The sequence below is a fragment of the Typha angustifolia genome, chromosome 13 (assembly GCF_048772165.1).
Source record: "Typha angustifolia cultivar Huaian chromosome 13, ASM4877216v1, whole genome shotgun sequence".
Taxonomy (NCBI): Eukaryota; Viridiplantae; Streptophyta; class Magnoliopsida; order Poales; family Typhaceae; genus Typha; species Typha angustifolia.
This window is the reverse complement of record NC_133251.1, coordinates 14,133,170-14,145,857: the sequence shown is the minus strand read 5'-3', so window position 1 is coordinate 14,145,857 and position 12,688 is coordinate 14,133,170. Positions and strand designations below refer to the sequence as shown.

The following is a 12,688-nucleotide window of genomic DNA, read 5'->3' as shown; positions in this document are numbered from 1 at the left end:
TTATTTATTTTGGTGATATTGTAACGCACTTAGTTATAGAAAATCTCTACAATATTTTTTATTTGTTAGTTTTAAGTTTACTATTTTTATTGAAATGATTACAAAATTAATTTTAGACACTTTAGAAGTTATTTAACAGTTTTATTTATCATATATATATTAGATAGCGAAGGGAGGCCAAAGTATTGTGAGAAATAAATAAAAAAATGTCATGTAAAAATAGATAAATAGTTTAGGGGTGCACGTGTAATTAACCAAACTCTAACGGGTCGGATTTGTTTCCAAGGTCACGAGATCCAAATGGGTTAGGGTGAGTGCGTTCGTTCTCTACCTATATAAAGGTGGCCTCTTCCATCCCTAACACCAGTTCGCGTTTGCCCTTCTTGCCTTTCTCCTCCTCTGGCGGCGGCTTAAGCCTCTCTTTTTATATGGCATACTCTCTATAGGTGAAGGTAATAGTTCTGTGCTCTCTTCGTTTAGCGCTGATGTCTTCGAGGATGAGCAATGGAAAACTTTCGTTCTTCTGAGTGGTGGCGATTGCTCCCACCCATGCGGATTAGTTTTTTGGAGACCTGAACTGAGGAGACACAGCGTTTATCAGCGCCGATCATAAATTGGGATTTCTCTTGGATTTTGTGGGTTTTTGTCTTAATTTGTCTTTGCTTTTTTCTGTTGGGGGTTGAAGTCTCCGATGATGATTAAATGAAAACTTTCGTTCTTCTGAGTGCGTTTATATGCAATGCGGAAGATTCATGGAGACCTGAACTGAGGAGACTATCTTTTTCTATTCTCTCTTTTGCGATATTGAATTCTGGGTTCTTGTTTTGTTCTTTTATTCAATTTTAGATGAGTTTTTCTTTTTCTTTTCGCAATATTGGAGGCTCCCGATGATTGAGTAAAACAATTAGTTTCAGCCTTGTCTGAAAATATAAATGTTGATATCGAAAAAAAAGACTATCTCTGAGGGAGCTTCTCATTTATTTTCACCTGACCAATCTTGGATGGAAGGCAATAAAAATGGGATTAAACAATCTCTTTTACCACATAAATCTATTGAACTAAAAAATTGTATAACATAGACTCTGAACCAAGATGTGGATAAAAGAAGTTAATTAACTATCTGTTGAACATTTTAATTAGTTGAATTTAGTGAAAGAAGTTAAAAAGAGAGAATAAAATTATTTTGTATAATTAAAATTCTCTCACTTTTAAGCCGCCAAATATTTCTGGCATTAGGGTGATGTCTGATTGCTTAATGTGATTAACTAGTACAATCCGCATTAGCTCTCAGCAAGCACCATGAACTGCCACTGGCTTTTGTAATTAAATAGAGGTAACTAAGTTCAAGTTAATCATAACTGTGTGTTTACTCATGGTTATATATATAATTTCAAAGTGTAATAAAACAAACTGGACATTGTTTTAAAAAACGTTTCAAATGAGGCTGGACAAAATAAGGCGTTATCAGTGCTTGTGTGAATGAGATTAATTTGTATACTTTGTAAATTGGCGTTGAGACATTACGAAGAAATGAAGTGTATGATGAGCACCATCCATATGCATCAGCAGGTGCATTATATAAGAAATGAACGAGCCGCAGAATCTGCCAAGACTTCAAAAAGTAAAACGCAAACAATGATAAAATAATAAAATTTAATTGAGGGTGGATTAAAAAAGTCACAATTTTATATGGATCTATATCATGGGAGGTAAAATGAGATATGAATAATGGTTTCGGAGTAACTTGAGATTAGGTTGAGAATTTGTAATTTACCCAAACAGAAACAGATTGTTTGGTCAGTGGTCTACCAGCTTCACCGTAATGTACATGTCTACCTAAATACAAAAATGTACCTCTCTCTACTTTCTACTCTATACTCTACCAAAAGAGGAGGGATATAAATATGTGAACTAGATGAACACAAGAAGATAGACTATAACAGCAGCTTCAAAATGCATGATTTCTTCATCATAATGAGCAGAGTAAATTAGGTTTCAGTACCCATGTCATGTTGGAACTGGCATAGCCTGTAAAAATCAAGCCAATAAGCAAGTTAGAAGTACTGCTTCAAAGTCCATAAAGCACATTTTTATCCAAAAATAAAGAAAAAGAGTCCATAAAGCACATCACAAAGATACGAATGTAAAGTACCTGCTCAAGCTTCTGATCAAATATAATTGCAACTTCTCTACGAAGACTTTCCATGTCTCTAGCATAGTCTCTCTGTTCTTCCTGTGATGTCAAATTATCCAATTGCACCCTCATTCTCTCAAGCACAATATCCAGACCACAGAAATCTTTAAAATCTATGGCATCACTGGTTGTCAGCCGGAGTAGGCTCCTGATAGCCAACAAAGCCTGCACACATGTCACAAAGTGCATAAGGAACCAGTTGATAGAATTCAAAATCATTAATCCATAAGCTTAAGGGAGGCAACTCTACAATTACATCTGAGTTCTGTGTAAACCCCAATATGATGGAACCTAAATGTAGCTAACAGCAAAAGTCAGTTTTGCATTTGAAATTATTGAGTACCGGAAGCTATTTACGTGACAAGAACTATGCAGACAATACTGTAGCAAGTATTGGTTACCACACTATCTGGTAAGTCAATAAAAGCTTTATAACATCATTATATGACAAACTGAAGGAAAAAACATTTCTCAAAAGAACTGAAGCACAGTACCACACTTTGCAGCCAAGAATAAATTAAAAGCTGAAGTATACTGTGGGAGTTTTCATGTTGCCAACGATCATATTGAATTACAAGAGAACAAATTAAGAACCTCGGTGGCAAGTTTTCAGTCTGCTTAGAATTATAATGACTACCAATTACCTGTGCCAGTGAATTATTTAAATTTGAGGAATGAAAAATAAAATCTAAAGTTCCTAGGTAAGACATAAATCACTCAGTCTATTCTGTCGTTACTGTCAGTTTACAGAGGTGGATTTCTAGCGCACAGATCAAGCTCTTACACATAAATTTGCCCTCTTCGGAAACTAGTGCACTTCACTGTCAAAGTAGATAGATCTTCAATCGTCATACCAGGATTGCTATGCACAACTTACACAATCATAAAAAAGTCACCATCTGGATGAGTTTCTTATATATATATTTTTTCTTTTGTGCAAGATATTATATATGCTGCTGTTCTTTTAATGTTGCACATCTTCCATGTTCAGGTGAAGAATTATGTGAACATCGTCACAATCATCACCATCAAAGGTTCATTTAGACACAAAGTAAAGTTGATAATACTCCTATAGTCCAACAACCCATTAACAGCCTCAGAAGATATTACAACATGCATTTCCATATATATATAGATTTAGTGGCATCTATTTCATGTTGAAGATTTTCATTTTCTTTATATGTAAACGACTAACTCCACTATCCCACAAATAGCAAGACATCACTAAATCATGTAACTATTAACATCTCAAAAGCTAAAAAAGGTCAAAAGTTCACACAATCCTTAGTTAAATCCGGTTTCCCCTTACATAGGTAATCTTGAGGTGATCAGCCAGGTACCTTTTCCTGAAGATCAAGGTCAGATGAAGATGTCAAATCAACTACGGACTTCAGGAAAATGCGATCACTTAAAAATGGAAGTTTCAGGCTCTCTGAATTTGTTATCTGAGAGTCCGCTAGATCTGCTACTAAAAATACAGCCTTCTTCTGAAGCCGGATATCAACATTCGGTTTTGTCATTATCTCCTGCAATAACAGAAATCATTAGTCACATTACATCACCCAAGCGTATCATTGTGACAAAAGAAAATTATTCTACCTGAAGCATTGAATTTCCATTCTCCAGATAGAACAGTTCCTGACCGCGTTCATTATTTCTGATCAAAGCTGAGATAGCATATAGTGCTTTTACAGCTTCTTCTATAGAACTAGAATATACCATCTTCACTAATCTTGTCAATGCTCCATATGAAAGGATCTGATTTAACAAAGAATAGTAAGATTCCCCGCCATGATAAGAATAGTAATAACAGAAGGTTAGAAGGGACAACAAGATGTTGGTCCAAATTTGTGGATTCAAATTGTAATAGAATGATAACAGTAAAATGAAACTACCTGATTTTGGACAACAGCATTATTTTGACTAGCTTTTCCAAGAACCCATGCCGAAGTCATCCTTATCCCTGGATCAGCATTATGCAGCTCTTGAATCACTGGAAGAAGACCGCCAATTTTGTCGAGATCTGAGAATCATAGAGTAGAGAGAATCAACTAGCCAGTACTTTTCCTTTTCCCAACCTACAAATAGTATTTTAAGAAATTTCTTGTTCACAAATAATGAGATACAAAACTAGTCCTCTTTGGTCAAAACATAGCCCATCTGCAAAAAGAAGAAGAAAACGGAAAGGAATTTCTCTCTAAAAATAATTTGGCAACACCTAAAGTATGTTTACCATTTGCGTTATCAATGGGCTCGACTAAAATTAAGAGCTCATTCAATGCGCGCTGTCGATCCTCGAGTGATATAGAAGAATTATTCAAATCAGTGATAGCTATTTTCATCAACTCTGCGTCTGATGGTGTCTTCAACCTCTCCATCAGCTCCTGCAGATAAAGTTGCATAAGAGGTATATATAGCAGCATACTATGTGACTATTTTTTGATGGAAAAAAAGAACACCAACATCATGAAACTGAAAGAGTTTTCGGCGCATTTTCACAAATCTAAGTAGGATCGACAACAACATCTGAGATTTGCTTCTCCCAATTAAGTTGTCATCTTCAATTATGTGTTTGCATCATCCATGCGTGATCGGTTGGCATTTAAAAGTGAAAGCTCCCACTGATAATTATCAAGTAAATTGATAATGAAAAAAGTTGCATAAACCATTGTAGCAACAAAAAATGGAGCAACACGATAACATAGATGTTATACAGCATCATTAAAAAATATCATATTGCTAAGCAAGTTCTCACCTTTATCTCTACTTGTCGTTTTATCAGTTCTTCGACGGATAATTTCTGCACATCACTTGCTTTCTCTTTCAACTTCTCTGGATCAGAATGACCTGCTCCATTAAAGACTCATCAATTAAAGAAACAGTAATATGCCACAGAACAATGAGCACCACATATACCGACATAACAAGACCCATGAGTGATTACTTTGGTAGTTCACAACTTCTACTACTTGATTTCCGGAACAATGCATCTAATTATTTGGTTAATCCAAATGATCACAGAAAGAAGATAGATTTGGGTGGGTTTTTGTCATACCGATAGCCCACTGCAGCATGCTGTCCAGGGAGGAGAATCCACCGGACAACTCGTCGGCCTCGTCCTCGACGGACGAATCCACCACCGTGAGCAGATCGGTCTCGTCCTTTCCGGTCGCCCATATCAGTGCTCCTCCCGAAGACTTATTCGCGCGCTCGTCATCCGCGGCCGACAACAACCAACAGAAGAGCAGCAAGGCAAGGCCAAGAACAGGGAGAAGCGAGGAAGACGTCGCCATTCTCGCCGCCCCCGAGAAGAGATATTTCGAGATCAAAGAAGAAGAAGAAGAAGAGGCGAGAGGTTAATTCCGGTCCGATCCGATTCGACCCGACTCCTCTTCATCTTATATATGCGCGTCAAAGTGAGTGTGATTTGCTGTTCCTCCGCTTCCTATTGGCGGTCGAGTTCCGAATGACGTTTCACTCCCGTGGGCCCGAAACTTTATCCAGCCCAAATTGGGCCGTGCCTACGTACCTTTATCAAAGCCCAACTTAGGCTTCCCAAAGGCCTATTTGAAACCAAACCTATACTAATTGAGAGGGAGAAGAAAAAAAAAGGGGTTATGCCCATAGACTATTACTTATTTCTACAAACTGCCCCCATATATTATAGTGGTGTGGGCCCATCACTCTGTGGTGCAGGAGGTCTTATAATCAACTCTACACGATGTGTGATGGTGAAATTTCATGAGAGAAAATCATAGGAAAATAAAATTTTAAACTTAGAAATGAGTCATACCAATGGTTCAGCCAGTGGCAGGAGGTCATAGAAAAAGAAAGGTTAGTAAAGTATCTCAATGTGGAGCCTTCTCGACTCCTTTTCTCTCGTTTTGTTTCTATCCTGACCTTTCCTACGGCCAGTAAGAAAAGAGAACCCCGCAAGTCTCACGAAATACACGTACACTAGCTGTGTGGGTAATTTCCTTCTCCATCAATTGAGAGCGTCGCCTCTGCAGACTTTTCTAGTGACACGTAGAATAGAATAAGCTTTTGTTACGCTCTCTGATAGAGAGATATTGAAAGTGAAGGCATATTATATATAAGCTTATTTTCATGGGGAGACTCTCATCAATTTATCCTTTATTTTTCTCCTATTTTTGCTCTAAAATTTTGTAAACTTAGTCTCAGAAGATTCTTGTTTTATAAAAACAAAGGTAGATAGCAACGTCATTTATTATACAAAGTGCAGCAGAATGAGAGAGGTCAAGGATTAATTGGGTCGCAGAAACTGTTGACTGTTTTAATATGAGTGTCTCGTTTATATCTGTGTCACTTTGACATTTTCATCGCTCCTTTTGACGATGTAAGCAAAGAAATGTTAAATAATTTTTTTATTAAATCATTTAATCCCCACTGCATTTCAATAAGAGTATTCTGGTGGCAATCATTTATTTGCATGATGTAAATCATTTATTTAGTTGCCTAAATAATAAGCAAGAGGAGTAGATTTTTTTTTTTTTTTTTGTCTAATTTATAATTAGCATACGAGTTCATAATCTATATAAAAATAACTAGCAAAATAGATATTCAAAATATTTTGAAAAAAAGATAATAATAGAAATACGGAAAAGTAAATGAGAGTATGTATGAAAAAAAAAAAAAATCTAGATAGTATCCAAATTAGAATCAAATATTGATGTGTGACCCTTGATCGTATCGAACTCTTTGTGAGCCACAAATCCACATTAGTTAAATAAGAGACCTGTGGAATTGTCTACTCTTTGTATGCATCTGCTTAATTTGTCCCATTTTTTAGAAGAAACGTTTTAACTTAACGACATCGCAGTAATAGTAGTGTAACCATTCATACCAGAAGGACACAAGTTCTATGTTGTGTGCAGAACTTCTTTTTAAGAAAAACTGTGATGCGAACCGGGTTAGATCGGATAACGTTAAAGAGAGATTGGGCTTCACTCCCGAAATCGATGATCTGGCGTTAACACGCGGGTCCGCAACGCTCCAATTGAGACGGTGAGTAGCCTTTATTTCCATATATTTTTTTTCATCATTTGAGCTGCTGAGAATGCCTCTAGTAACTACCAATCTCCCTTTGACGTGAGATTGGGCTTCACTCTCGAAACCGATGGTCTGGCGTTAATACGCGGGTCCGCAACGCTCCAATTGAGACGGTGAGTAGCCTTCATTTCCATATCTTTTCTTTCATCATTTGAGCTGCTGAGAATGCTTCTAGTAACTACCAATCTCCTTTTGACGTGATCCGATCTAATTCGATTCACATCAAATTGAAATGAATTATTCCTTATGAATAGTTCAGCAGGTGTATCTAATTATACTTAGTCTAATTAGACATTTTTTCCCAAGATAGAGATCCATTAAGAACCAATCCTCATTCTTTAATATGGTTAGCTCCACCTGATTGAAACTTTCGTGAAAGGATGATGAATCTATTGACTAACATCACATGTCGATTGTCAATCTTTCTTTATTATAGTTTTCTCCCGAGTTGGATATATTTAATCCGGCTATACTACAACCACGATTGATCCAGCGTGGGGCTTACTTCTAGAGTATTATTCTATTTTTATTGTTGCTGGAGTAATTGTTCTTAACACCTGATACTCAATTTTTACTGTTGTTTGATCTGTAATTCAATTAAGTAATTTTTTTCTCCTCTTATATCAAGATATAATTATTTGATTAAATTAATAAAATAAAGACTTTTCTAACAAAAACAAGCTCTAGTCTTCTATTATTTTAATAAATATAGTCTCCATATACTTATGAGCATGAAATTAGATATAGATTTGCCACGGAATCAACCAACATTAGATGCTGAGGAACTTAAAGGCCAACAATTGTTTCTAGCTGCTCCTCATTATTAAATAATTTTTTATCATAATAATTATTTTGGATTAAAATCGATCCTAATTTTTTTTGTCACGGAAAAGAATACCTACCAATTTTACTAGAATTGATTAATTAAAAAACTCAAAGAAAATAAGGCCTCGGAGTACTATTTCTCATGTTGTTAACTAAATTGATCCTCCATATAAATATATTTACATAAATAGATTATCTATTAATACAAAATGAGCATAGATACGGCAGTCTGTTGCCATATTAGAGTCCCAACAAAATAGAAAAGTTTAACGTTTTATTCTAATGTAAAGTGTTAGATTTCATCGTATTATTTCTATTAGGAATACCTACTGATAACGAGAAGATTATTCATTAATTTCTATTAATCTATTAATTAGGTAAACTTAAAAAAATGCATTCAGATCTAGATAAAAATAAATATAAACTCTCTTCACATGTCCTTCTATTAGCATATAATTTTTATGTAAACGTTGTTTTAAACAACATTATAGATTGAGTGGGTTAGTTTGGTAAAATAGTTATATTTTCTCCGCTCTTGTTTGGCAGAGCTCATAAGAGGAGGATTTAAATTGCATTTCGTCCTCTGCACCCTGTTTTCATCGGGTGACGCTGACCTCCGTGGCCGGGGGAATGAATTATGAGTTTGGTAATCAAAATGCCTTCTATGGAAGCCAAATTCGACCTCTAATCTAGAAAAGGGAAGATCACCTAATCTTTTCGTTAGCCAAAGTACGAGTTTTTGACCAAAATGGTTTTTACCCTCTTAACTCAGTTTGTCGTTAAAAGTTTTATCGGGAAAACATGAACTTAAGTAGATAGACAGATCCGAGATTTATTTTTTTAATATATGTAAGGGTAGAGTGTTAGGAGTACATGGATTTTGGGTATAAGTAGCTTCTTAATTACAGAGAGATATTAACCAAGCAGACTGCTCAGCAGAGGAGAGGAGAGGAAGAAGAGGAGATGGGAAGGCATGGAATACTCCAGCTGCACTGCTACTCGTTCCTCTTCCTCTCATTGTTGAAGGAGATTTGTGGGGTAGGAGCCCTGATGATCAGCCGAGATGACTTCCCGCCGGGGTTCACTTTTGGGGCTGGCACTTCGGCTCTCCAGGTGAACTCCATCTTCTTCTTGTTCTTCCACTTGGCTCTCCAAATGTATGCAAACGTATTTCTAGCCGCATGTAAATTATATAGGCTTTCTATCATCCGAAAATTTTAACTGTTTACAAGCTATGAAATAATCAACTTGGCAAGTAAAATCCTTTTATAATAGAAGTTTTGTTCTAATATTTTGTAGGTAGAAGGAGCTACCACAGAGGATGGAAGAAAACCAAGTATCTGGGATGACTACATCCGTGCTGGTTAGTCCAACTGATAGATTAATTAGTGGTAGTTCGTTCATGATCGAATTTATTCTAACAAGTTTGGTACCAGGAAAAGTTGCGGATAAAAGCAACGCAGACATAGCAGCAGACCAGTATCATAAGTACAAGGCGAGTTTATACGTCTCATAACATGCATTAGTTAGACAGAGCAAAATTAAACAGTTTAGAATTGATATCATTGGTCTTTGGTTGCAGGAAGATGTGAAGATAATGCATGAGATGGGTCTGGATGCCTATAGATTTTCGATTGCTTGGCCTCGACTTATTCCTGGTTAGAGCTGTGTCTATGACCAATTGACCATAGAAGTACTTCACAGAAAATTTGATAGTATGTAGCTCAGAGTTCACTTATGACATAACATGCAGATGGGCGAGGAGCCGTCAATCCAAAAGGCTTGCAGTACTACAACAATCTAATAGACGAGCTCGTAAGCTATGGTAGAGGAATGGAAAACTGAGCAATTTCTTTCATAAGCTTGCAATATTGAAAATTTTGAGTTAAACAAATTGCTCCAGTCCTTTTTAGGTTGCTGATATTTGAAGTCTTTAATTTTCTAGGGATAGAGCCTCATGTAACAATATACCATTTCGACCTTCCCCAAGCTCTGCAAGATGAATACAAAGGACTGTTGAGCCCCAAGATAATGTAGTCTCCTGCAATTTTCCTATTGAATAACAGTTTACTTTGTTACTCATATCAGATTAGCTGAAGTACTGTTTTTGCATTTTTCTATCACGACGCAGATATGATTATACAGCCTATGCAGATGTTTGCTTCAGAGAATTTGGTGACAGAGTGAAAAACTGGGTCACCGTTAATGAGCCGAACGTAGAACCACTAGGTGGCTATGATGTAGGATTCCTTCCTCCGGAACGCTGCTCTTATCCCTTTGGTTTTCAATCTTGTGAGGAGGGGAACTCAATGACAGAGCCATATACAATTGCTTACCATCTCCTACTAGCACATGCCTCAGCAGTCTCCTTATACAGAGAGAAATATCAGGTTTGCTGCACTCTTTACTTCTTTCTCTTTTCAAATGAATGTAAAGTGCAGGAGTATATGTAGGAATTTGAACCGTTTTTTTTTTCCGATAGGCGAAGCAAGGAGGTAAAATAGGAATAACACTGCTAGGCTGGTGGTATGAGCCTTATACACAATCACCAGAGGATATAGCTGCAGCAAAACGGATGATTGATTTCCATATAGGATGGTTAGTACTAAGCTGAACTAGTAAGTAGTAACCTATCGGATGCCTGATGGTGATGCATTATTATTATTATTATTTTTCATTGAGCCAGGTTTCTGCATCCTCTGGTATACGGAACATACCCTGACATAATGAGGAAGAATGCAGGATCTCGATTACCATCTTTCACCACGGAACAATCAAATAAAATCAAAGGATCGTTCGATTTCATTGGCTTCAATCATTATATTGTGTTTTATGTACAAGCTGATCTTAGCAGCCTGAATTTAGAAAGGAGAGATTACTACCTTGATGCAGCTGTGAAAACTCAGTGTAAGCAACACTGGACTGTACATATATATGAACAAGTTGCTTTAGATTAGTAACCAGCCAAAGATTAATATAGCTGCAACGATGGACGTAAGAGCTTTCAATGATATGGAAAGCATCAATGCAATTTGATTTTTGAAATTGTTTATACCATGCATCTGAATTCTGTATCAGCTTCAACTAAATTTTACATTTCCCGTCAGAAAACACCTTCATTATGGTTCTTATTGATTAAATTTAGATCCTATGCTGTATTTATAAGTTCTTTATTGACATAAGGAAGTTCCTCAATTCATAGTCATATTTCCAGCAGTTCTTTCATCACTTCCATTTCGCCATTAATTTAAATTGATTTCTCTACTGCCCCGGTACTTTTTTCCCTGTTTCTCTACAAACTGACATCAATGAAAAATACTGGAGTCAATCATTTATTCATATGTCTGGGTTTACTCATTAAATTAGGCATTACAATTATGCATTCTGGTAATAGGATGAATCTACTTTGAAAAAAAAAGAAGATATATCTACTTTCAAGAAGAAATTCTTTTTTTTTTTGTTTCTTACTTAAGATAGAACAATTTAGTCAACCGATTAACCAAAGTTAGCTTTTGATGCAGTGGTGACTGGAACTTCATCAAAGGTATGCTACACTACAATTTCTTCTTTCATCTAAAATTATATATAGAGAGAGTCCTTCTCCTTCGAGGAGAATTTGAAAAGAAAATGGGATAGGTAATGTGAGGTCTGATGCAAAAATTGAGCATGAAACAGGGTATCTTTCTGAAGAACAACAAGGGAATAACCCCAGAACCATGGGCTCTGCAGAAAATGTTGGAGCACCTCAAAGTGAACTATGGAAATCCTCCGATCATGATCCATGAAAATGGTACTGCCTTAATTATTTGTGTAATTTTGCCAAGTAGATGTTTCCCTTTATTTTATTTTTTATCATCTATTACCTGTCTAGTATACGCTACTCATTCCTCTGCCAATTTTTATTTCAGGAGATGGCGAAGCTGTGGATACCAAAAATGCTGGAAAGAGTTATTACGATGAATTTAGAGCTATTTTCATACAGGAATACATGAAAGCACTGCTTCTATCCATAAAGTACTTTCTTCTTTAACATTATTAAGTGTTTACTAATTAGCTGAACTTGATCATGTTCTATAATTCTTTTCTGGACAAATCTTTCATAATTGCAGGAACGGTTCAAATGTGCAAGGCTATTTTGTGTGGTCCTTTATAGACACATTTGAGTTCGAGTTTGGCTATACTTCCCGATTCGGTCTCGTAGGTGTCGATTTCAACGACACGAACAGGACGAGATACCGAAGGTATTCAGGTGACTGGTATTCCGACTTTCTCAAGGGAAACGGACCAAGGAAGATAGCATCTGTTTACGCCTCTGCTGCATAAATATTTTGGAGAAGGAGAGTAAGAAGGATGCCAAACTTCTTTGAAGCATTGATCCTTTGTGGTATTACTAAATAAATGTCAGATGTACTGAGTATACATAGCATTTTTTTTATTTCCTTCCCAATCTCAACTCAGATGTGCATAATGAACATTACTTGGCTTGTAATGAAATTACATTTGGAGTTCTGAACGTATTGAAATCATCTACAGTAATATGAAGTTTATATATTTTGATACCACTCGTATGAATTGTTATTTTGTCGAAGGATTTTTTCT

At 36.2% G+C, this 12,688-nt stretch overlaps 2 protein-coding genes and 2 non-coding genes across 6 annotated transcripts; 3 read left to right on the top strand and 1 right to left on the bottom strand.

Annotated features, from left to right (window-relative positions):
* The first annotated feature begins 487 nt into the window (after window positions 1-487).
* LOC140775212 (small nucleolar RNA Z159/U59) lies at window positions 488-587 on the top strand. Its single transcript, XR_012106701.1, has one exon. It is a non-coding gene; the product is annotated as a small nucleolar RNA Z159/U59 (small nucleolar RNA).
* A 97-nt stretch (window positions 588-684) lies between these two features.
* Window positions 685-775, top strand: LOC140775211 (small nucleolar RNA Z159/U59). Its single transcript, XR_012106700.1, has one exon. It is a non-coding gene; the product is annotated as a small nucleolar RNA Z159/U59 (small nucleolar RNA).
* Window positions 776-1,722: 947 nt separating this feature from the next.
* On the bottom strand, window positions 1,723-5,582 carry LOC140774993 (hsp70 nucleotide exchange factor FES1). Its single transcript, XM_073118200.1, has 8 exons — window positions 5,250-5,582; window positions 4,950-5,041; window positions 4,428-4,578; window positions 4,090-4,217; window positions 3,794-3,952; window positions 3,535-3,720; window positions 2,153-2,359; window positions 1,723-2,028 (listed from the first exon to the last, which is right to left on the bottom strand). The coding sequence occupies exons 1-8, from the start codon at window positions 5,485-5,487 to the stop codon at window positions 2,008-2,010; spliced, it is 1,182 nt and encodes a 393-aa protein (XP_072974301.1). The 5' UTR covers window positions 5,488-5,582; the 3' UTR covers window positions 1,723-2,007.
* A 3,101-nt stretch (window positions 5,583-8,683) lies between these two features.
* Window positions 8,684-12,651, top strand: LOC140773234 (beta-glucosidase 31-like). Of its 3 annotated transcripts, none has more exons than XM_073115713.1 (14): window positions 8,684-8,818; window positions 9,029-9,202; window positions 9,389-9,452; window positions 9,526-9,584; window positions 9,672-9,747; window positions 9,843-9,914; window positions 10,035-10,122; window positions 10,221-10,479; window positions 10,572-10,687; window positions 10,776-10,996; window positions 11,611-11,633; window positions 11,765-11,879; window positions 11,998-12,103; window positions 12,199-12,651. In XM_073115713.1, the coding sequence occupies exons 2-14, from the start codon at window positions 9,053-9,055 to the stop codon at window positions 12,410-12,412; spliced, it is 1,563 nt and encodes a 520-aa protein (XP_072971814.1). In that variant the 5' UTR covers window positions 8,684-8,818; window positions 9,029-9,052; the 3' UTR covers window positions 12,413-12,651. The 3 variants fall into 3 exon arrangements, with proteins under 3 accessions (XP_072971814.1, XP_072971813.1, XP_072971812.1); XM_073115712.1 differs by having other exon boundaries at window positions 8,685-8,818; window positions 8,998-9,202; XM_073115711.1 differs by lacking the exon at window positions 8,684-8,818 and adding an exon at window positions 8,823-8,840.
* The last annotated feature ends 37 nt before the right edge of the window (window positions 12,652-12,688 follow it).